Consider the following 24524-nt stretch of genomic DNA (forward strand, 5'->3'; position numbering starts at 1 on the left):
TCCCTTGAAAAAAATCACAAACTACTGCAATTCAACCAAGATGAAAGAGACAACCTGAAGAGTCCTACAAACACTAAAAACCTGAATTTGTAATTTAAAGACACCCTCTCCCCTCCTCAGCAAGAAAGAAATCTTCAGGTCTACATGCTGTCATTAGAGAACTCTACCGAAACATTTGAAGAATTAATACGAATCTTACACAATCTCTTCTGGAAAAGTGAGAAGAAGGGAACATTCCCAACACACTGTAAAGGCCCTGATCAAAACCAGAACAGTCTGAAGAGAAAACAACAGGTAAACAGTTCTCAGGAACTTAGGTGCAAAGTACTAGCAAACTCAATCCGGTGCAGCAATGTATGAAAAGAACTATACCCTGACCAAGAAGGACTTATCCCAGGCAAGTAAGGTAGATTAACACTGAAAATCAATGTAACTCACCACATCAACAGATTAAAATAAGTGAACTCACAAATTCACATCAATTGATGCAGAATAAAAATTTTATAAAATCTAATACCTATTCCATTCATGCTAAAAACTGTCAGCAATTCAGAAATAAAGAGAAACTTCTTCATCTTTTTAAAGAACATCTACAAAACAGCTGCAGTTAATAACACACTCATTGGTTAAAGACTGAAAGCTTTCCCTCTAACACTGGGGATAAGGCAAGTATGTCTGTCTGCTCTCATTCAACACAGCACTAGAAGTTCTAGCCACTGTAATAGAGCAAGAAAAAGAAAGAAAATGCACACAGATCAAAAAGGAAGAAATAAAACTTCCTATTTGCAGATAACAAGACTGTCTACATCGGACGCCCAAGAAATTGGCAAGAAATTACGGAGTTCAGCAAAGCTCCAAGATCCAAGAACACACAAATATGAACGGCATTTCTATTTATTAAAAATGAATGTTTAGAAAGTAAGTTTAAAAACATAACACCATTAATAATTGCTCCCAAGGAAATGAAATCTAAGAAAACATGTATGACATCTGTATGCTGAAAATTACAAAACCCATAGACCTAAAAACTTGAAGAGACATCCGTTTATGGATCGGAAGACTCAACATAGTGAAGGCGCAAATTCTCCCCGAAACTGATCTGTTAAGTTTAACACAATTCCTATTGAAACCCCAGCAGGGTTTTTGTAGGCAGTGATAAGCTTATTCAAAAATATAGATGAAACGGCACAGGACCTACCTAAAACAATTGTAGGAAAAAAAAAAAAAAAAAAAAGAATAAAATCTGAGGAATCACTCTATCCATTACTGTGGCCTCGTATGTGACTAGAGTAATGAAAGTGTGGTATTGGCGGAGGGACAGACACACAGTTCGATAGAACACAAAAGAGAACCCAGAAATAGAGTCACAAAAACACACTAATTTTTAAGAAAGGTGCACAGCCAATTATAGTTGACCCTTAAACAACCAGGTCTACTAATAGGTGAATTTTTTTCAATAAATGTGGTATAGTACTGTCAATGGATTTCCTCTTCCTTATGATTTTCTCAGTAACGTTTTCTTTCCTCTAGCTTACTGTAAGAACTGAGTATTCGATACGTGTAACGTACAAAATATGCGTTCATCGACGGTTTTGTGTTATTGCTAAGGCTTCCAGTGAAAAGCAGGCTATCAGTAGCCTAACAGTAGTCAAGTCTAGGGGGAGTCAAAAGTTATGCATGGATTTTTGACTGTGCAGAGGGCTGACGCCCCTCCCCTTGAGGAGTTCAAGGGTTAACGGTAGGTGGAAAAAGGGTTAACAATTTTCATAAATGGTGCAGGAGCAACCAGGTACCTATAATCAAAACGAATAAACATCGATCTACATCTCAGACCTTAAACTCAATGAACATGAATCATAGATCCAAATGTAAAATGTCAAACCATAAAAGTTTTGGCAAAACAAAAACAAAAAACAAAAACAACTAAGCAAAACTCTTGGGACCTGGGACTGGGAGAAACGATCTGCAAATCACAAACCTGACTGGAATCTAGGATGGGTCTGAGCTCTCAAGAAGAGTGAAGGAGTAAAACACCCCAACAATCCAATTAGAAAATGAGCAAAAGACAGAAACAGCCACTTCACGGAAGAAGGCGTACATATGCAAAGGGACACATGAAAATATATTCAACATCATTAGCCAGGAGGGAGATGCAAGTTACAACAATAATGAGGCATGTGTCAGGATGGCTAAAACAAAGAGTGATGACACCAAATGCTAGGTAAGATCTAGAAGAACCGAACCCCTCATACATTGCTGACGGGGACACGAAACGGCAGTGCCGTTTTGGCAAACAGCTGCGCGGTGTCTTAAAAAACTAAACCGCTATGTGTTCCACCAACTGCACTTCTGGGAACGGAAACTCACGTACACGCAAAAACCCATAGGGAACTGTCCACAGTGGCAGTTTGTTGCCATGGTACAGCGTCATGGCCAGTCACCTGAAGGAAGCCTGTGTGTGCCCTTGGTCTTCAACTGGCAGCTGCCGAAGACATACCGGGGATAACGCACGACACGCAGTGCGGGCTGTGACCCTCCCCAAGTCCCTACCGTGACTTGCAAACAACTCCGATGTCCTTCAACAGGTCAATGCACCGTGCTACATCACACTGTGGAATGCTGCTCAGCAATCAAAACCAAGCGATTATTGATTTATACAACATCCTGGGTAGATCTCAGTGGAATTACGCTGGGCCAAAAAGCTAATCTCAAAAGGTCGCCTGTGACAGAAGTAGAGCCATGGAGACTAGAGTAGTGGTTGTTAGGGGTTGGGGAGAAGGGAAGTGGCTGTGGCTTTCAAAAGGTAGTATGAGGAACGCTTGGGCTAGAACTCTTCTGTCTGTATCCTGACGGTAGCGGCCATCACACAAACCTCCACATCGGATAAAATCGCAGAGTAGTGAACGCACACTCACACGCACACACAACATGGAGTACACGTGGAACTGGGGAAACGTGAGTAAGGTAGCCGGAGTCTATCCACGTCCCTTCCAGGCTGTGATATTGTACTAGCATGCACGATGTTGCCACTGGCAGAAACTAGGCAAAGGGCATAGAGGATCTCTGTTGTTATTTCTTTACTTCTTTTTTCTTTTTTTAAAGGTTTTATTTTTAAGCAATCTCCACACCCAACATGGGGCTCGAACCCACGACCCCAAGATCCATGTTTCATGCTCTTCCAACTGAACCAGCTGGGCGCCCCAGGATCTCTGTATGATTTCTTCCAATTGCATGTAAATCTGTAATGATCTTAAAAAGTGGTTTTTTTAAAAAAGATATAAAATTTAGAACTGTCTACACAGCCATTAGTCACTAAACTTCATTTGGAACTAGTGAAGAAAAAAAAAAAAAATTCTTATACTTTACCTCCTCCATCTGCAAAGCAGCCCACCCAGGTAAGACAGAATGCTAGCCACAGAGCTAATGTGACATTGTTCTCGAAGAAACACTTTCAAAAAGTAAAGACAAACAGATAAAATTCATATAAAAATATATTTTATTTAAAAGCCAACAAGCATTATGAAAAGATGCTCAACGTCACTTATCATCAGGGAAACAAAAACCAAAACCTACAATGAGATATCACCGCAAATGGACGGTTCCTACTGGGAGGAAAAAAAAAAAAAAAAAAAAAAAAAAGGAAAACAAATATTCAAATGTTGGCAAGGAAGCGGAGAAACTGGAACCCTTGTAGGCCATTGGTGGGAATATCAAATGGTGTGACCACTGTGGAAAACACGGTGGAGGTTCCTCAAAAAATTAAAAATAGAACTCCCATATGACCCAACAATCCCACTTCTGGGTATATATGCAAAAGAATCAAAAACATGGTTTTGAAGAGATAGTTGCACATATCAGAAAGAATCCAAAGTATAATCTATGAGATATCTGCATACCCATATTCAAAGCAGCATTATTCATAACAGCCAAGAGACGGAAGCAACCCAAGTGTCCGATGACGGATGAATGAATTAATCAAGTATGTTGCATAAATACAATGGACTATTATTCAGCCCTAAAAAGGAAGGAAGGTCTAGTGATGAATAACCTTGAGGACGTTATGCTAAGTGAAATAAACCAGTCATGAAAAGATTAATACTGTATAATCCCACTTATATGAAACATCTAGAACAGTCCAAATCATAGACACCGATAAAACGAAGGTTGCCAGGAGCTGGGAGGAGAGGAAGTGGGGAACCGACGGTTAATGGGTACAGTGTTTCAGTTCTACAAGATGAGAAAGTCCTGGGAGTGGGTTGCACAACTATGTCAATACGCTGAACGCTACTAACTGCACACTTAGGAAAGGTGAAGGTGGGGTGCCTGGGTGGCTTAGTCGATGAAGCGTCTGACCTCGGCTCAGTTTTGATCTTGCGGTTTGTGGGTTCGAGCCCCACATCAGGCTCTGTGCTGACAGCTCAGAGCCTGGAGCCTGCTTTGGATTCTGTGTCTCCCTCTGTCCGCCCCTGCCCTGCTCACACCCTCTCTCTCTCGAAAATAAATATCTAAAAAAATTTACAAACCCACGTTTTTAATTTAACCCAGTATATTAAAAATATCTCAACATGTCATTCATATGAAAATGGCTGAGATATTTTATACTCTTTCTTACGCACCACGAAGTTTTCAAACTCCAGTGTGAACTGACAGGAACAAGCACATCTCAATCTGGACTAGTTGCATCTTAAGTGCTCAGTACTCCGCTGTGGCTTCCCCACTGAGCCAGACCTCACCTGTCACCCCCACATAATAAACCTTATAGTTAGAGCCAAATAACTCAAAATATTTGGCGGGGTAGGGGAGACACACAGGGTCTTTTTCCAGCTGCTAGACTTTTTTGAAATCTTATTTGTCTTCAGGTAGCTCTATGGAAAGGCTGATGGACAAAACTCCAAACTCTGAACGTCTCCTGGGCATGTCCTCTTTGTCAGGCCCTCATTACGATCTGCAGGACATCATGCCTCTCCTCGGAGGGCTCACAATCTGCCAGATAACTGCCAGGTGCAAGAGGACTAGGCACATCATGTGGAGGAATACCAAGAACACGATTGACCCCTACCTATGAATTCTGACGTTCCAGAGAATATAAGCGTTAAGTCATTTGACACCCGGAAGTTGTTAATTACGGAGCTTTCACCCTGTTCACAATATTCACTGGCACATCCTGACCTTTCTTAACTCTTAACCTCCACCAGCAGTAACTACACCTTCAAAGTACAAACTTGTGCAGAAAACAGTACACAATTTGTATTAAAAACGCACATGGCACACGCACGCTCACTAGCAAAGGCACTCAGAAACCCATACCTCTGGCAACGATTGTGAGCAGAATAATCGGTTATCCACTAAGAGCTCATTTGTTAAGTTAATTGACCCAGGATGTAAGGAGACTACAATTTGACTGGTAAAAGCGGAAAAAAAAGGAAAGAAGAAAAAAGAATCCTCTCTCTCTCCTCATGGAAAAATAGAGTATTTTTTAAAGACCTCCAGAAAAATCGGGGATATCGAGAAAAATAGGAAAGCATTTCTAGAATAAACAAAACATCTACTTGCTGCACATCCCAGACAAGAATAGACTTTCTCATCAGAACAAAGATGCAGGAGCAGAACCACCAGACCCGCTGCTTCCTTTCCCCACTCGAGGAGCAGAAACTATTTTGTGGGTGAAGGAGCAGGAGCCCCTGGCAGAGGAGAACCTCTCTATAACCTCACATTTGTGTTGCCCTGGGGAAAACCAATCATAAAGACTTCTTTGTGAAAAAGAAAAAAATTGCGTTTTGCAATAAGTTATCAAAAGCTTCATTGAAGATCTTAATGGACATGGTTGAGTAAGGAACACTAAACATGACTACAAAGAGAACAGAACCCAATTTCATCAACTCAGCAGATTTCAGGGGTCTTTAGGCACTGGACTATTAGAAGAATAACCATGAAAAAAAGTTATAGACTACAAAGGCTGTCAATTTTATTCTGCAGTTAATAAAACTCATATCTATCTAAGTCCTCTCGAGTCCCCCACTCATCCCCCACCCCAGCAAACAGATCTCCCCAGAACTAAATACTGAAAACTTACCTTGATGCGCTAACTTCAGACAAACTCCTTATAACTTATCATTTACTCCTTGCATTAAACTCTCGGTTATCACGCCGATCTACCAGAATGTAGTTAGTGCTATGAAATTACACCTCAGGATCCATGACTTGACTTCACAGGTATAAACATAACTGTCTTTAATAACTTAGACTGTGATCTCTAAAGCTTTACATCTGTCATCTGGAGTAACAGGACTTACCTTATAATCTCGCTAAACAGTATGTTACCATACATACTAAAAAAAAAAAATACATTATCTCACCCACTATTTCTGGTTCACAAGGTAAGATAAACTCTATCTATGCATCAAGCCACCACCTGTAGAGGCGGATTCATAGTCTGCAGGGAAAAACTATAAGGCTTCCAAAGGATCCTTAAAATACATAGGTTTTTAAAACTACACACCATTAAGCCCTATTCACTCATTCAGTGAGCAAGAATGCTACAGGTTCATAAACTCAGGAGCACTTTCATGGGCAGAGAAACATTCCCAAGCACCGAGAACTTCTAAGCTTTAAATGAGTTCAGGACAGTAGTGAGAGAAATAAATAGCAGCAATAAAACTTCTAGCTCCTTTTCTTAAGGAGGGATCCTAATGAAGTAGATCTCAGTTTGTAGTGGGAGACACCTAGCCAATATGCATAGTTACCAATGTTTTTGCCGTCTCTGCTTGCCATTTCCCACGTGTGCCCAATCTGACAAGTGACCAACCTTCTGAGGCTCTAATTCTGTAACATGGGGACAGACCTGCATGGTTTCCCCCATCTGAAGATTAGGAGGCACAGCCCCATTCTATCTGTAAATGCAAATTTGCCATTGTGTTCCAGCAATCAGATGTCTAGCCTGATGACTGTTTAGTTAGCTTCTGGCAAAAATGTGATCTACATTCTAACAGTCTGTATATACCGGATCCTTCAGGAATAATGCTGCCAACTTGCTTATATTTCATTAATCCAGGAAAGGCTAATCTGTCCAAATGGGAAGCAAGATTTTGGTGAATCCTTTTCAAGACATGCACCTTTTCCATCAGTGGGGAAGAGTGACCTGAATCAACACAGACTTACTCCCTTACCAAGGTTGCCAGAAGCAAACATGCTCAAAGTCACATGCTGGGGGCTCAAGGGTCAAATCTAGCCTGCAGATGTTTTATCTGGCTTGCACAGTGCTTTCAAAGTTCTAAATTAATTGCCAATGTCTAAACATCAGGATATTTGGCATCAAAATCTACATTCCTGGGTTATCTTGCACTATACAATAGGAAAACAACTACTACTCTCAGACCACACACCCACACACACACAGTTGGGGGCAGTTCTAATGTAAAAAGTGCAAATGCTCCCTGATTTCCCATAGTTAGTTCCCACAAGGTCAGTTCCCTCTGTGATTATATGGTCAGGTTTTCCTGGGCATTTATGTTTGCCACTCCTGGTTCAGACCCCAAAACACTGTTTAATCCCTGAAATAAAAACCCACAATCTAATCTTATTAGTGCTATACCTAAAACCTCTGAGCAAACAAAATTAGCCCAAAGAGAAATGTGAGTAGAAAACAAACCATTTCCATGGTTCTATGTTGGTACTGCCTTTACAAACAAGGTCGGTTTTTTAAAGCGTCCTTGTTGAAAATGGTTAACTTGTCTCGTTTCCCTCCATACATTTAGCCATGTTTTTAAGCTATTTGCTGTAGCTGACTGAGTCCCCTTCAAGCACAGGGTCGTTAATAAGTGAGTCTTAGTGGTTACAACAACACCTACACTTCAGTGAAGGCAGGAACAGGGATTCCGGCTTTACTGCTCAACAGGCAGATCCTGGGTGTATTTTACTGCTGCTACAAAACCTGATTTAAAATCAATGTTGGCTTGATGCCTTATCTGACACATCCTCCCCTCCTATCAAAAACATGGAATAAATCAGTAAAAAGGTTTCTAAAAGGGGGTTTAATGTAAATGTTACACACAGCCTTTACACAGCGTCAAACAACCACACGTTAACTACCTCTTACCCGGGTATTGCTTACCCATTGCACTGAGATAATGGTTGAAGGCCTGGCAAGGAGGACTTGGGGTTTGTGTTGATTTGTCACAACTCATGGGTGCCGGGCTCCTGTCTGTGTCAAAAGAGAAATACCCACTGGAGGATCGAGACAGCAGGGAGGATCTTCTGACAAAGATGAAAAGCGGGGATCTGGTAGCAAAAGGCCCGGGGCTGGCTGGTGGGGCCAGCGGGCCCTGAGGGCTGCCTTGGGGGCAGCGGTCCCCTTCGCCTTCAGGATTACCTTGCTGCTCTGTCTGTAGAGAGGTAGGGGCCCCAGGCCTGAGCTGAGGAGGCCTCTCAGCAGGCTGCAATTGTCCACCTTCTCTGTCACACTCAGAACTTACATCTGAAGGTTGCTTTGCCATTTGGTCTTTTTTTCTGCAAGGAAAATAAAAACTAAGATTATCTTAAGCAAAACAGTAACCGTAACAAGTAACTAAATGTAGCTAACTTTCACGGACTCCTTCAACATTTCTAGAAGAGCGAATGCTTTAACGTTAAGTCGTCAGTTGGTATATTTTTCTGACAATCTTCCAGGTAAGAATAAAAATAACACCTAAAATAACAAAAGTTATCTCTCTCTTTGCGAGGTGGGGGGAGGGGAGGGGGTGGGACTAAACTTCCTGCCACCAAGCAAAATACAATTACATCGTCAACGTGTGACCGGTGCTCTAACGCACACGGACACGCACACAAGTTTTAGGAGAAGCAGCTCGTGTTAAGTCTATTCACACGTGCTCTTTGCTCAGGGCCGACTTGAAGAAGTCGGAAACTCCCAGCGGGCTCTGATTTCCCGGGATCAGATACCGCGCTGGAGCACAGGAGCGGGCGCAGATGCAGCGATTTGCAGGCTGCTGGCCGCGTTCCCCGCTCCGGCCCCATTGTTCTGCCGAAAGTGCTGAGGGCAGCAAGTCTGGGGAAGGTTTGGCAAGGGCCGTCAGTCGTAGTAAGTGCGTCACAATAGAGTTTGTAACTCCGAGCGAGCGCGGCTCGGCCCGGGTCGGGCGCTCCCCGCCCGCGGTCCCTCCCGCTCCCAGCCCGCGCGCCCCTCCTCCCGCAGGGGGTAGCGCGCCGCCCCGAACTCGACAGAACTTCTCCCGAATGCACCCACACTACGAGGTGCACACCTCCAAATGGGGGGGGGGGGAGTCCCCCAAAGCCGTCCCCGGGCGCCCCCTGCAAAGTCCCCAAGTAACTCTACACGCTAGGCGACACCGGAGCGCGCGCCTCCTTCACCCCATTGACCCTCCTCTGCGAAGGCAATCGGGCCGAAACTCACGTCCGCCCCTTCCCTTCCGAGCGTCGCGTCCGAGCCCGGGCCGCGCGGCGTCCTGCCCGCGCCCTTCGCCGACCCGGAGCCCCCTGACCGTCAGCACGAAGGTAGCGCGGGAGACAAAGCCTAGAACTCGCGTTCAGAGCCCCCGGGGCAGCGCAGACCCGACCACTGGCCGTCCACCCGCCGCCGCGCTCCGCCGGGCAGCCGAGGGCTCCGCGCGCCGCGCTTCTGGCCCGCGCTGCCCCGGCCGCCGCCGCCGCCGCCGCCGGGAACATCCTCCGCCTCCTCCCGCTCCTCCCCTCGCGCACTGCGCCCGCCGCCGCCGGCACCGCCGACCTCCCCGCGCCGCTGGCGCCGGGTGCCCGAGCTCCCAATTGGCTCGCGCGCGGTCGCTCTGCGCCGCAGCCAATAGCCGCCGCCGGCGGGGGCGGCGCCTACGGGTCAGGCCGCCAAAGGCAAGGCGATTGTTGACAAACTCGCCTCCGAAGGCGGCCCAGGCTGCGGCGGCGGCGGCGGCGGCGGCGGCGGCGGCGGCGGCAGGAGTCTCGGGGCCCGGAGCTGCCCAGGCTTCCCCAGCCCGCCCCCCGCCTCTGTGACCGTCCGGACGCCGCTCGAGCCTCCGCAGCTCCCGCCACCCCAAGCAGCCGGTCACCTGGAGACAAAGCAGGAGCCTCGCTCTCTCCACACCCGCAGGGCCGTTCTCAGCCCCTAGTCCTTGCTGCGGGCCGCCGACCCCGCCCAGGCCGGCTGGGCTGAAGACCCCAAAGGCCGCCCCCTCCCTAGCTGCAGCACCGACCCTCCTCCAACTTCCTCCCTTTTTCTCCCGGTGCGCCGCAGACACGCTCCAAATCTAAGCGATCACCACGGCCACTGGCACGCATATCTGCGCGCACCCGTGGCCACTGCAGACAGCGAACGTATCCACACCCCCATTCCCAGCGTCCCGCGGGTCTTCCACTACCAGCACCAGCACCAGCACCAGCACCGAGTAACAGGCCTTCGAGGGCACCGCACCGCCAGCCAGCATTGCAAGTGAGTCGCGGTGCCCGGGTCTCTACGACAGTCCGGCCCCCGGATGCAGCAGGTTCTGCTGCTCGAGGCTCGTCCACTGCGTGGCCGCGGCAGTCGGAGGAAGCCCTCGGTCTCCCGCTGTCTATGGATGGTGCGGCTGGTATCGTCTGCAGCGCACTCGCAGACCGGGCAGGGCTCCCAGACACGTCCGAGAGAACGAACGCAGTAGCTGCCCTGAAACCTCGGCCTGAATGGGTACAAGGAAAAGCCGAGTCCCGTCAGTTAAATAACCACCTCAGTTCCGCAAATCCTCCGCAACGGGCCCAAGCACCCGAGAAAAGTCAAGGCTCCAGACCAGCACGTACCGCGCAGCCGCTACTCGGGGGTCTCCGGGAGCCGGCCGCGAGGCTCTGGCCGGCTGCCGCAGCCCAGTGTCGTGGAGCGGGGCCCCAGCTCCCGGGACAGAGCGGAGAGCACGCGCTGCCTTCCCAGCCGGCCCTGAGAAGCTTCACCACTCCCTCGCGCGGAATCCCGGCCCGAGCCGTACTTCGGCCAAGTGCCCGTAGCCTTTCCACGGATGACCCCTCACCAAACTGGACCTGCAGGGGAAGGGAACCCGACCCGCCTGATCGCCGCCTCCCGCCCAGCGACAAGTGGGACGGGTACGTGCATCTCTGCCTGCACGTGCTCGGGAAGGGAGCAGGAGGTGGAGCCGATCTGACTCCGGTGTTTGTGTTCCGTCGGCACCCGGCCCGCTCCCGGGGATTCGGAGGTATTTACCTTGCGTTTCTCAGTCCGAGAGTCAGAGTCAGACATTGGGGGGACGAGGGCCAGGGAAAGGGCGCCGAGGGGGTGGCGGCGGGAGCGGGGCGAAGCGAGCAGCCCGCGGCGATGCTGGCCGCAGTTGGGCTGGGGCGCGCAGGGCGACTTCAAGAATCCGGTGGCAGTGGTGGCGGCGGCGACGCGAGACGGAGCGCTCTTACAAGATCAGAACCTGGAGGCTGCGCGGAGCGAAGTGAAACCTGCACAGCCCTGCAGCTCGGCTCTGGCTGGTGGCCCCGCGCCCGCACCCAATCACTGTGAGCTCCGCCCCCGCTGGGTCCCGCCCCGGCGCGCGGGCTGGCAAGCCCCGCCCCCGCTGCGCAGCAGCCTCTGGCGCTTTCAGGCTCCGACAGGTAAAGGCGGGGGTGGCCCCGCCGGGTTCCCCTGCGCGCTGCCCGCCCTGCCCCGGCGGGGCGTGTTTACTGGAGCGACTGGGGCTGCTGGTGGCTTGTGCGCACCCATCCCCCTCCCTCCAAAGTGTACCCTTGCCTTTCCCCCATCCAGCAGAGGCCAAGACGTGCGCTTGGAACAGAGGGGGCGCTCCGGGCACGCAGAAGCGGGCTGGGCCGCTGCCGCCAGCCGAAGGCCTCAGGAGGCGCCCCCGAGCCCTTGATGGGCTGCAGGAATTTCTCTCTCAGCCTCTTTGGGGCAGACGCGGGGACTGGGTTGACCCGAGAACACGCAGGTCCAAGGTTGAGCAGAGGGTCTCAAAGCTCTCCTCACTCAGAGTCTGGGGTGCTGGGAGAGACCCCGATCTGCAGGGCTGCTCACCTTCCTCGCTCTCGCCTCACGTGATTGTCTTAGGCTCCCTCCTCTTGCCATCTGGCAGGGACACCTAGCCTGTCTCCCGGAACCTCCGATAAGAGGCAGAGCCCTTGGCGGGGCGAGTGGAGAAAGAGGCCAGGAGCTGATCCCCGGAGGGCGTCTGTTCCGTAGCCCCGAAGCGAGAAGGGGCTGAGCACAGAGCAGGTAAAATAGGGAAATGAAAAAAGAACTCGAAAAAAAAAATCCTTTTAAGAAAAAAAAAAAAAAAAAAAAGGCCCAGAAGAATCTCGGCCTTCAGGTGGGAGAGAGGATGGTAACTCTGCTCGGGGAGTTAGGATCCTAGAGACTGGTGGGGCTCTCAGAGAGACGCCAGGGAGGCGCGGTGAGGCCAAGGAAGGCGGCGCGCATGGTGAGCGGTGTAGAGAGCGAAGTGCTCCCCCCCACGCGCCCCTTTTCCCTGCGCGCTCCTATCCCCTTCCTCCTTGGTGCCCGCGGCCCCACTCCCACTCCTGCTGGGGGGGACGGTACACCTCTGGGTCCGCACCCCCATATCTGTTTTCCTAATGTGGGTTATGAGTTCTCACCGTTACCCCTCACCGCTAGGAGACAGCCAGGAGACAGCCGTAGCCGGGGAGTAGGGGCAAGGTCGGTCGGGAGATGGAACATCCTGCCACGGGGGAGACCCGGTTAGACGGACTAAAGAAACTCAATTTAAGGATCACCTAACCTCCCCCCCCCCCCCCCAGAACGAAGAAGGAATGGTCCTCAGTTGCAGAGGAGCAAGTCAGCGAGGCGTTTGTCCCGCTGCTGGCCACCTCGGTCCGTTTTACGCTGCATAAGCAGACATGGAACGTCAGCGAGACAGCACAGCCCCTGGTTAAAGTCTTCTCAGCACATCCTCCCGCGAATCCTGAGCGAAGTGTGGGAGGCCAGGGGTTCCCGGATGGACTCAAGGACCCATGGCCCGTTCTGCCTCGGGATTTCGTCGCAAGAGGGAGAGGACGAGGGCGTGCACGCGGCGAAGTGGACGCAGAGGCCAGATGTCTACCCTGACCGTGGCTTGGAGCTGCTGCCTTCGACCTCAGGTGGCGGCCACGGGTGATCTCTGAGCCTTAGCCGCCCGGTGTAGTAGCACTCCGGGGAAAATAACAGAACTCCTGTGCCCGCTGGGAGCCCCAAACCCGACCTAGTGCTCCGAGCTCTCCGTGGGGTTGGGCGACGCAGACGGGGACAGGAAAAGAACCACGCAGAAGCCGTAGTGGTTATCATCTGCTTCTGTGCAGCTCCGCCGCCCCCGCGTCGTCTGCTTTAGCGACCCTGTGAACACTTTAAAACAACAACAACAAAAAAATAAAACACACACACACACCAAAAAATCAAAGGCATCAGGGAAAGCAAATGGTTAAACGCACTTATTTGGGACACGAAGAGGAGGTCGTCTCGGAGTCTGCTGTTCATGCAGCCCAGACTGTGCTGGGGAGCTTTGGCAGAACACCCCGCGCTCTTCCCGCCCTCTCCCACAGGGGCCGGAGGTCCTCTGGAAAGGGACCGTGTGGGAAGAGCAGGTGGGCTCTCTGCTCCGGTCCGGTCCTGGATGTCGCCCTCGCAGACACAAGCAGAGCTATGCCCACTCCTGCCTCCGCCAGGAGAGGTGGAGAGGGAGTAAGGAGGATGGCTTGGACTGAGAGAAAGGAGCAAGAATGAAGTGGGGCAATGATCTGAAAAATGAGATAGGAAATCTACAGCCCTTGCCCAGACCACAGGCGTTGCCGGTGTGGTGTCTCCGAGCTCCGAAATCGACTTAACTGAAATGTACGGCCCTAGCCCGCCTCCCCATCCTCGGAAGTAGCCGGAGCGCCTTCCCATCGCTTAATGTCTTTATTAAACTTTGTATCTATGCTCCTCTAAAGAACAGATTACAATTTCATATGGTAAAAATATTTTCCGCTCGTTGTCTTACGGTCCGGAAGCCGCCTGCCAGAGAGGACGAGCCGGAGTTCGCGCTCTGCGGAGAGCAAAACTCCAGGCATACACGCTCCCCTTTCCACATCCGTGCGTTGCCTCGAAGACTCCAAGGGGGATCTGATTCACTGGAAAAGCATCACTTGCTGAGCTGAACTTTGCCCACGAGTGTTTGATTTTTATGCTTTGATTTTTCCCCCCACGCAGCACCAATGCGTTTTCCAAAAATCACTGTAACTCTGAATCACCGCTGACAGCAGGAGACCTTTGGCGACACCTGGGTGTGGGGCGTGTTCGCAGGGGAACCCACTGTCTAGGGGGATCAGGCGCCTAAGCTGGGAGAGGTTGCGGCTGGGCGCGGCCGGGTTACGTGATAAGGATCCGTGTTCCGGGGCTGCCGCCTGGCTTCCTTTCCCAACAGCCCATCGCGAACCGCGCCAGCCTCGGTGGGAACCTCGCTCTGCGACCGAAAATCCCCGAGGGCCCAGCGCGTGCCAGGCCGGCCTCGGCCCCAGCTCCAGGCGTCAGAGAAGCTAGTGTCGTGGCAACTGCGAGCGAGCCACCACCCTTCCCGTCACGCCCGCTATAACTTGGCTCCCAGCTTGGGCCGCCGAGAGCGCGCCCCTTCTCGGGCCTGGGGTTGTGGCGGTGCAGGGTAGAAGGCCCAGGCCGCCTGCGCATGGGTGATCCCGGCGATTGGTGCATGGAGGGAGGTGTGTGGAATGTTAAAGGCGGAGATCACCCTCAGGGCATCATCCTTCACCGAGTCGCACAAATCCAGTAACTGCAAAACATGACACAAAGTGACAGATCAGATGTTGGCTCACTTACAGCGCGGGGTGCCATTGGCTTTGCGCCCACTCCCAAGCACCTGCACAGGTAGCCACTGGGGCAACTAGTTTCCCTTGGGATTTCCCGGGACCCAGGAGGGTAGAGGCCGTTGGTCATGAATAACCGTCACAAGACTTATCTTAGAAATTCCCAAGTCTGTGACAGCTGGTCCTGCAGAAGTCCACTTCTTCCATACAGGGTTGGGGGCGGGCTCCAAATTAGATGGGAATCTCAGGACCAAGGTCTGGGAATTTTATCAGCATTCCCCTTGCCTGCCCTGCCCTGCCCTCCCCTCTCCTCCAGTCCCCATCCTTTTCCTCCCCTCCACCTCTGGAGTGCCTGGGGTGCCCCCCTCTGGCGTGCTGACGCAATTGAACAGGAAGAGCATCAGACAGGTGAACCCATTGGAGACTAGCCCCGGTTCTCTCCAGACTAGCACCTCCCCACCCCTGGCTGGCAGCAGGCCATAGTTCCCGAAATGCAGGCACAGTGGGACTGGGGGTACCAAGACCAAGCACTGGCATCTCTGTGCATCTTACACCTGGTTACTGCAGCAAATCAACCTGCAGTTAAGGCCAACACCGAGGAACCTGGCAGATGTCCATGTGTATTCTGATAACCGTTGGAAAACACAAATATGACATCTCGGCAGAAGGGAGGGGGAAATGTAAGCTAGTGATTTTGGAGGAGCTGCATTGGGTGTATTTTAATTTCATTTTCCATGGATTAGGTGCCAATGCATTTTTTTTCTTTTTATTCCCAGGGCAAAAAAAAAAAAAAAAAAAAAAAGCTACCAAAAATAATAGGTTGTTTTTCTAAAACTCAACAAGGACAAGGCGGAGGGTCTGCTTTTCTTTCCCATAACCAGCTGCACAATTTACCCCTCCATTTTTTAAGTTTTCAGCCAGCCATAAATTTCTTTCACTCACCAAATTACAGTTAGCCCCCAAGTTTTTATGGTTGTAAAAACAACACTTACACCAGCCCCACTGTAGCCGCCCTCACAGCAGTGGTCATTACTGAGCTACATTAATACTGTAAAGAGCACAGTTCCCTTACAGCAGTCCAAAATGCCATTTCAGGTGTTCAGAGACAATGAGGGGGGGCGTCCCCAAAACAGGGGTTGGGGTAGGATAGGGGACGATCATGAATTTTAATAGTCTAACAATACATCTGCCTTTAAAATGTGCTCTATTACACCAGTAATTTCTAATGAAAACCTTCATTCTTTACACACTGTGGTTAAGCATCATAAAATCAGTAGTGAAAAGACTTTGATCATATTTGCAAGATGCACTATGATGAACTTTCACTGACCAAGATTTCAAAGTTGGTAATTAATACTCTTGACAAATCCCTGACTAATCTGTCAACTCTCAAGGTCTTTAAACCACACAGCTCAAAACCGTGAGATGGTGTAGGAGTCCTTAAACCTTCTATGTATTGTAACGTCATTATTCAAGATCAGTTTTCCTTTAGGTCTGCATTATGAAACTCAACCAATTTTTGCCACATATTCGACAATGGGGGAGATTCAATTATATGAATGAGTGTTATATGGAAGCGAGTATGGGTTTGGTCTGGCCAGTACCAGACACAGAATGAGCACCGAGAGAGAGAAATTGCAGGAGGCAGATTTATTCAATTCCACAACTATTCCACAATTCCACAGTCTATTCAATTTCCACAACTTTATTCTCTTAAAACATTTTTTAAGTGTTTATTTTTGAGAAAGACAGAGCGAGCCCAAGTGGGGGAGGGGCAGAGAGAGGGAGACACAGAATCCGAAGCAGGCTCCAGGCTCCGAGCTGTCAGCACGGAGCCCCGCGCGGGGCTCGAACCCACGGACCATGAGATCATGACCTGAGCCGAAGTCGGACGCTTAACTGAGCCACCCAGGCACCCCTTCACAACTTGAAAAATAAGAATAAAGTGATACAAAAGGATCTAACAGCTGGAGAAGAGGAGGGTTTTCTCACAAGTGTTCAGGGAGCAACCCCTTCAAATGAAACTCTACAGATGAATGCTGTCATAGAAGGGGAAGACCATGTGTCAACTGCTGAGATTCTTTGTTCAACCTAAATTTCTGAGGCCGTCTAAAATATTCCTCCTTCTCCCTTTCTCCATTTGTTGCAGACCGCAACAGGCCCATTGGTCCAGATCCAAGGATCGGGCATCACTTCTTATATAACAAGTTTGACTCCGATTCCAGATACTCCCTTACCTCTGCCTGTGGGGATGATCATTATTATTATCGTCCTTTCCCTTACTAAATACATACTGGAATCCTATCCTGTGGTACGGATTGTGCTGGGTACTGGAGATTTAGTGATGGATACTGCAGACACAGGCCTTCTAGATCAAGGAGATGTTGAAGAACTTCAAAGACTTTTTACAAATAGGATCTCCTTAATAGAAAATAAACTTAAGTAGCGAATATAGCATTTATTATTATATATACGGTATTTTTTTTTTATTACAAGGGAGCCCCCTAGGACTAAGCAAAGGGCAGGCATACCTTAGAAATATAGGAGGTTCAATATGTTTTCACTCCTATGTGGATCCTGAGAAACTTAACAGAAGACCATGGGGGAGGGGAAGGAAAAAAAAATTGGTTCGAGAGGGAGGGAGCCAAAACATAAGAGACTCCTAAAAACTGAGAACAAACTGAGGGTTTATGGGGGGGTGGGTGATGGGTATTGAGGAGGGCACCTGTTGGGATGAGCACTGGGTGTTGTATGGAAACCAATTGGACAATAAATTTAATATTAAAAAAAAAAAGAAATATAGCAGGTTCAGTTCCAGGCCACTAATACAAAGCCGATATTGCAACAAAGCAAGTCAAAGGAATATTTTGGCTTCCCAGCGCCTATAAAAATTATGTTTCACGCTATAGCTTAGTCTGTTAAGTGTGCAATAGCATTATGTCTCAAAAACAACATATGTATGTTGATTAAAATAGATTTTGTTGCTAAACATGCTCACCATCATCTGAGCTTTCAGCTAGTTGTAGTCACTCATCACAGATCACCACAACAAATAAAATAATAATGAAAAAGTTTGAAATATTGCAAGAATTACCAAAATGTGATACAAGGACACAAGGTGAGAAAATGCTGGTGGGAAAATGGCGCCAACAGATTTGCTTAACATCGTGTTGGCACAAACTTTCAATTTGTAAAAAAAAAAAAAAAATAAAATGCAATACCCACGAAACACAATAAAACAAGGTACATCTGTACTATTAAAGTTTAGTTTTATTACCAAACATATACGTCCATAATATAAGCACAAAAATGGCGCATATGGTAGCCTCCCCCGCTCCCCATTATGCCAGTATATGACCCAACTATTCTGGTCAAAGCACCCCAAGCCCACCCGTCCCTTTACAAAGAAAATTCACCAGCTTTTGAGAATACACCAATGCATAGCTGTCCTTTAAAAATAAAAGAGCATGAACAAGTTACAAATTCTTATAGAAAAAAATTTAAAGAACGCATAGCATGGGCAGTATTGCTCTAAAAAGAATAACATGAGATCCACTGGAACTATCCAGGGACGGGGATCTGAGAATATTTACCTTGAAGAAAGTGGAAGTGCTCAACACTCGAGGGACAGTGGGTAGACAAGTTGATATGTGGATTTTCAGGGGGAAATTTATAACGAGTTTGCCTTCCCACCCCTACCTAGTTGCAGTAGTTTGTCTCTTTTCTTCCTCTTTGTCCCAGCATTTTTCTTAGTCCAGGTGGGAGACTAGGATGGTCTAGAATGGGCAGTATCTAAGCTTTACAGCCTTCTAAACAAAATCCAGTTTTCCTTGTGTTGGTGTTAATTATACAATAGATACTCAAGATATGAGGTGCCCAGTGACACCCCAGCTATTCCAAAGACTCTGTGCAGAAGGTTTTCCTGCCTCTTCCCATGCCCCTCACCTCTGTTACCAACACCAGGGACCTCCTGCTGTTCTCTGTGTCAAATCCCTTACCTCAGCTTGAAATGGCCCTCAGTTAGCCCCTTTCTTGTGGGCACTGGGGTAGCACCTTTTTCTCCATCCCTTGAATCTGGGCTGCCTTGTGACTTACCTCAACCAATAGAATGTGGAGAAGGTGACACTGTGTGACTTCCAGAGGTTAGGTCTCAAGAAGCCTTGCAATGCATGCCCATTCTCGCTTCCTGGGACCCTGAGACCACTTTGCTGTGCAGGCCTAGCCTGCTGGAGGATGCCCAAGGCCATGTGGAGAAGAACCAAGTTCCCTCGGTCAGCAGCCGAGGCCCACTCTCAGATATGTGAGTGAGGCCATCCAGGACCTTCTAGTCCATTTGAACTCAGATGACGACAACCACAGGAGTGATCCTACCTAAGGCTAGTCAGAGAACGACCCAGGGTGCCTACCCATGGAATTGCAAGAAATAAACAATTGCTTTGTTATGCCATTAGGTTTCAGGGTGATATGTTCTATGGCAATGGGTAACGAAAACAGGCATCTTCCTTTTAAGATTTTTTTAATGTTTATTTTCGCGAGAGAGAGGGAGAGAGAGAGAACCTGAAGCAGGATCCAGGCTCTAAGCTCAGCACAGAGCCTGATACAGGGCTTGAACCCGTGAACATGAGATCATGACCTGAGCCAAAGTCGGACACAACAGATTGAGCCACCCAGGCACCCCAGGTATCTTCCTTTTAAAATTCAAATTGTGGGGCGCCTGGATGGCTCAGTCGGTTGAGCGTCCAACTTCGGCTCGGGTCATGATCTTGCAGTCCACAGGTTCGAGGGCCCGCGCCAGGCTCTGTGCTGACAGCTCGGAGCCTGGAGCCTGCTTGGAATTCTGTGTCTCCCTCTCTCTCTGCCCCTCCCCCCACTCATGCTCTGATTCTCTCTCTCTCTCTCTCTCTCTCTCTCTCTCTGTCAAAAATAAACAAACATTAAAAAAATTAAAAAAAAATAAAAATAAGTAAAATTCAAATTGCCATCACGGGGGTGGGAAGGAGAGGGTAATCTTCAGTTATACGTCTACCCTCTTAATTATCTGAGGACAATATCTTTCTTAACTGAAAGAGAATTTCAGGTCGTAAAAGAGAAGTTTATAAAGCCAAATGACGATCCAGCTGGTGGGGTATCTGGGAGAGAATCTGAATAGCAGAGTGGAAGTCCCACCACGCACCACCCCATTTTCCTAACCCAGTATAGAAGGCAAATCACCACGACTTGGCTTATATAACCCATCTGCCATGCCTTTACCGTCTCTACAAGGGACTTGAGCTTCCAACAAAAATACTCCGTAACATCAAAGTGTCAGGGATGGGGGGGGGGGGGGGCAAGGCAGAAAATCGTTGCAACTAGAGATTCCAAGTCTCCTAAACGTTTAGGTTCTCCTGCACCATTAGAAGAGAGAAACAGATGGGGCCTGGTCAGACCTAACCAGAGTCAGCTAGTATGATGGGATAGACTAGCACATCTCTATGACTTTAGTTCATGGGACTGCAGTGTTTCCCTACTCCCAGAGATTTCTTAAACAAGGTGGCCAACAGGGGTTCATCTCCATGGCCGGGAGTCTGTCTACTATAAAGGGTAGATTAAGGGCTCCTGGGTGGCTAAGTTGGCTAAGCATCCAACTCTTGATTTCAGCTCAGGTCATCATCTCACAGTTTGTGGGTTGGAGCCCCGTATTGGGCTCTGCACTGACAGTGCAGAGCCTGCTTGGGTTTCTTTCTCTCCCTCTCTCTGTCTCTGCCCCTCCCCTGCTTGTGCTCTTTCTCTCTCTCAAAATAAATAAATAAACATGACAAAAATTTTGAAGTGTAGGTTAGAGGTCTGACCTCAGAATTGGTTGGGAGGATAGAGTGAGGTAATTACGTGAAGCCCATACTGCAAGAGGCAGCAAAAGAGTTGTTGACGCTTTATCCCCCCCAATACTATCAGTAGGGCCTTTAAAGGCTTCCGAGAAACTCAGACCAATAAGTTTCAATGTGAATTTGTCTATTGACATGGAAGCTTGGGGTCTGAGTGTGACAGTATGTGGAAATCCAGCCCATGTATAGGGACCCATAATTTGCCACTTCTATCCAAATGGATGTCTCTTTTTATTCTAGGATGCGTAAGGTGCTTCTTGTTTAAAACAGCTTTAAAAAGTATCCTTCTTGAGAGAGGTCATATATCAACACATAATGCCATTCATCAGCCGAGTGGGTGGGTTCCACTTGTGCTGTGATGGGAGCCTGGAAGTGACAAGCTAGGGAATAGGTACAACGATGCTACTTATTGTATGAATTGGGTCCCTTTTATATGTCTGAAAGCTTTTATAATGATTGTGTGTGTGTGTGTGTGTGTGTCCACATGCGTGTGAATGAAACAACAGCAAAATGTATTGCTGCATTTTAGTAACTACCACCTTCTCTAGAAGGTTGTTAAGAGTGTGAAATAAAATGAGTATCAGCATCCATCCCTCAGGCACAGTGCTACAATCTCTCAACAAGAGAAAGGTTGGCTTATTTTTGTTGTCTGTCTTTATCCTCCGTGGAAAAGTCATCCATAATCCTCTGCTCTGTTGTTATACTAAAAATCTGGTGTGAGAACCCTTTCCACTCTTGTTTTGTAGCCTCCTGATTCAAACCCTCACCAAGTTCTTCAGATTCTTGCCTCACAAGATTACCTTTCTCGAGTGTTGTTTTGATCTGACCATTTTTCTTCTGAAAAGCCCAGAATCACTTCCACTTGCTACTCAGTTTAGTTTTAAAGTAAAATTCTTGATTGTGAACTTGAGTCCTTTAATAGAATTTGATTTATGGGGTTCCCACAACTAGTTTCCTCACCTGCAACCCAAGCACAATCTGCCCCTTCTGCTTGGGCCAAGCAAATTTATCTTGCTTTCCACTTGACGTTCTCCATTACCTTTCACTGAATCACCACATTTCCCATTCTCCCTTACTTGGCCTACCATAACTTAATTAAGCCTCTTTCAAGCTTTCTGTTCTTGGTTACAGGTTGACTGCCTGAGTACGGCCATCGGGAAATAGTTGCTGTATTAGCTGAAGGAACATGAACATGTCATTTAACTTTGCTCCAAGTAACATACCTCATAACTGGCACAACCAGGGTTTTAATCCAGAGCTTTCCTTCTGCTTCTACAGCCCCGTCTACCCATTCTGCCTCCATCTTTACCCCCTGTCCCCCCCTGTTTCCATCTCTGGAGGGTAGAGGGTTGCCATGAGGAAATGCCTCTGCCCCTGTCCAAACGTGTGGCCCCTGATGTTCTAAGTCAAAATCGATATTCCATATGTGGTGAGTGTGGGGAATGTGGGTCTGGCCAGCCACGCTGGCTCAGATTCCCCAAGAGGGCTAGGGCAGTAATGGACAGCCCAGGGGGCCTCTAGGATCTTGCCACTAGAGGGAGGTGCTGAGGGCCTTGGCTTCAGAGCCAGCTGCCATGATACAAAAGGGCCAGCCTGATGATCTGGATGCTCTTCCTGAGAAGGATAAGCCTCCAAGTCTCCAGAAACTATGCCCGGGCCAGTGGGGCTTAGACACAAGGGTATTCAAGGAAACAGATTTTCTTCCTGTAAAGGGAGGGCCACTTGCTCTGCAGATTCTTCTTCAGGAAGTTGGATGAACTCTGCCGCACAGGTCTACAGGCCCTCTCTGCTCCTCTGATCTGTACCATAAGTCACCAAACACAATTCAAATCCCTTCAGAAGAGAAACATGCTGATCGTCACAGAATGGTCAGTGACAACTGTCACAATCAAGTAAAATTCAATCTGCAGCTATTACAACTTGTTGTGGAGACGTCCAAACTCACCGAATTCACACAGGCAGGCTGTGATCTTACTTCTCTCCCATCCATTCACCTTTCCTAAAGAATTGCCAGCCTCTGTAGGAAAAGGGTCAGAGTGGTAGGTCTGTAACAGCTAATTTGCCATCTTAGCCCAAATGCCTGGCTGGTGGTAAATGTAAAGAAAAACATACCTGAAACACTCACATGGGGGCATAATAGCACACTACGTGCTATGATTCTAACTCTCTCAATTCACCCAACAACCACTGGAAAGGGGAGCTCAGCTCTTGTTTTTACTGGCCGCTCGCATCTCAAGCCTGCCAGAGCTAGGCATATTGGGCCTCCTGGTCCCCAAAACATGTACGTTCCCATGGTTTTCTCTACAGCCAAGTTCCGTTAGCAAGAAATGAAATTCTGTGGTTGTATTAAATAATCAGGGCTCCAGCTTAGTATTTTCTCTGAATCAGTATAAATTATACTTTATTTGATTAGTTCTTCAGCTAATAAAAATATTTAGTATAATCTGAAATGTTAGAATGGAGAAATTGCCTTACTTAACAAACAAAAACAAAATACCTCATTTCACCTAACCCAAGAGTTCATTTTGAGGAGAGACAAATTAACCTTCAAAATGTTCTTCCTATCACAATGTTTTTCAACTGGAGAGTACACAATCCTGGTATTTTCTAAATATTACTGACAATGCCCATTTCAGTAAAGGAGTGGGACTTTTGAACCCTGATGTTGTGACCTCGAAGCCATGATTACCTTTCTTATCTTTAAAATATAAGGATTAAGCAAGTTTGGCACAAAGCGAGTATTTACAAATATTACTATTATCATGTGTTCTTTACTTAGTAAGAAAAAAAATTTCTTTAACACTCTGGCATTTTCCATTATGAAGTCTGCTTAATCATCATTACCTAAAACAAGAATGCTGAGACAGAGACATCAACTTTAACCACTTAATAAGAACTTCTGACATTTATTCATACTGCTACTGATTCATAAGAGGAAAAGTTTTAAAAGAAGAAAAGTGCATATAGCTTTCCCTTTAGAATACAGGAAACCATATAAAAGTATTGGCAATGGAATTAAAGTAACCACAATGCCGCTCTTGGTAGCATTTTCTACAAAGACATTTACGTGAAACTAGAAAGAATATTAAATTAGGTGGTTATAATAAAGCTTCACACCTATTAGCTTTACACCTTTTCAGACAAAAGAATGCAGTAGTTTAATCAACTGATAGTTCAACCTTGTAAATACAGACCCAAAGAAATGTAAGCATACCCAAGAAGGAATAATTTTCAGTCCAAAAAGTTTTTCAAGAAACAGAAGCCCCACAAACTGCCAGAACATACAGTAAAACCCAAGATATTAGGGAGAAATTCTGTGGCAGTGGGTCCTGGAGCTTTGAATTTCATGGACCCAAACAATTTCAAAAGTAATGTTTTCTATCAAAAAATTTAGTTTATTTTCTTAACATGAACATATGCATGATTGGTATATTTGAGAAAAATCCTTCCTCGTTTTTTTCTTTAACTAATAGTTCATGAAAACTTCAAAAATAATCAGGACCTGAATCAGTAATTTGAAAACACTGTGTCCTGATGCTTTGAAAGAAATTTGGGAGGACTTGTACTTCTAGTTAGAATGTAGAAAGATTCAAGAGAACTTTGATCCCATAGTTACAACCAGAAGTTGAACCCAATGGAGAATCGAAGATATCCCAGACTATAGTCTAACATCCTCCCAGCTCAACTGCTGACAGGACAAAAAAGGCAGTATGGGAGTGGGGGGTGTGTGGGAATTGGACTAGGGACAATGACCTTGGTCTAATTAAAGCAGCCCTTGCTCAACTTGACTCTTGGTGGGATCTTTATAAAACATATAGGTTGAAAAGAAAGAAGTAAGTCTTTATTTTATTTTATTTTATTTATTTATTTATGTATTAAAAA

At 47.6% G+C, this 24524-nt stretch overlaps 2 protein-coding genes across 10 annotated transcripts in view; one reads left to right on the forward strand and one right to left on the reverse strand.

The window, feature by feature from the left end:
* BCL2L11 (BCL2 like 11) overlaps positions 1-11297 on the reverse strand; it is a 48916-nt gene extending 37619 nt beyond the window's left edge. Inside the window, exons 1-3 of one of the 7 annotated variants that reach the window (XM_043604015.1) lie at positions 8935-9368; positions 8369-8505; positions 8111-8200 (exon numbers count right to left, since the gene is read on the reverse strand). In XM_043604015.1, the coding sequence (XP_043459950.1) occupies positions 8111-8200; positions 8369-8492 (214 nt within the window). In that variant the 5' untranslated portion in view covers positions 8493-8505; positions 8935-9368. Of the gene's footprint in view, positions 1-8110; positions 8506-8934; positions 9369-9406; positions 9636-11194 lie in introns of those variants that run through there. The other 6 variants (XM_043604012.1, XR_006301053.1, XM_043604016.1 and 3 more) reach the window with 6 other exon arrangements.
* Positions 9890-14774, forward strand: LOC122497193. 3 transcript variants are annotated; one of them, XM_043604008.1, is made up of 3 exons: positions 9891-11186; positions 12066-12205; positions 12605-14774. In XM_043604008.1, exons 1-2 carry the CDS (start codon positions 10559-10561, stop codon positions 12170-12172), a joined length of 735 nt encoding a protein of 244 aa, XP_043459943.1. In that variant the 5' UTR covers positions 9891-10558; the 3' UTR covers positions 12173-12205; positions 12605-14774. The 3 variants fall into 3 exon arrangements, with proteins under 3 accessions (XP_043459942.1, XP_043459943.1, XP_043459944.1); XM_043604007.1 differs by having other exon boundaries at positions 9890-12205; XM_043604009.1 differs by having other exon boundaries at positions 12066-14774.
* The last annotated feature ends 9750 nt before the right edge of the window (positions 14775-24524 follow it).

The sequence above is a fragment of the Prionailurus bengalensis genome, chromosome A3 (genome assembly GCF_016509475.1).
Source record: "Prionailurus bengalensis isolate Pbe53 chromosome A3, Fcat_Pben_1.1_paternal_pri, whole genome shotgun sequence".
Taxonomy (NCBI): Eukaryota; Metazoa; Chordata; class Mammalia; order Carnivora; family Felidae; genus Prionailurus; species Prionailurus bengalensis.

Coding starts and splice junctions, on each gene's coding strand:
- LOC122497193 (XM_043604007.1), top strand. CDS start 10,559: ATGGATGGTGCGGCTGGTATCGTCTGCAGCGCACTCGCAGACCGGGCA.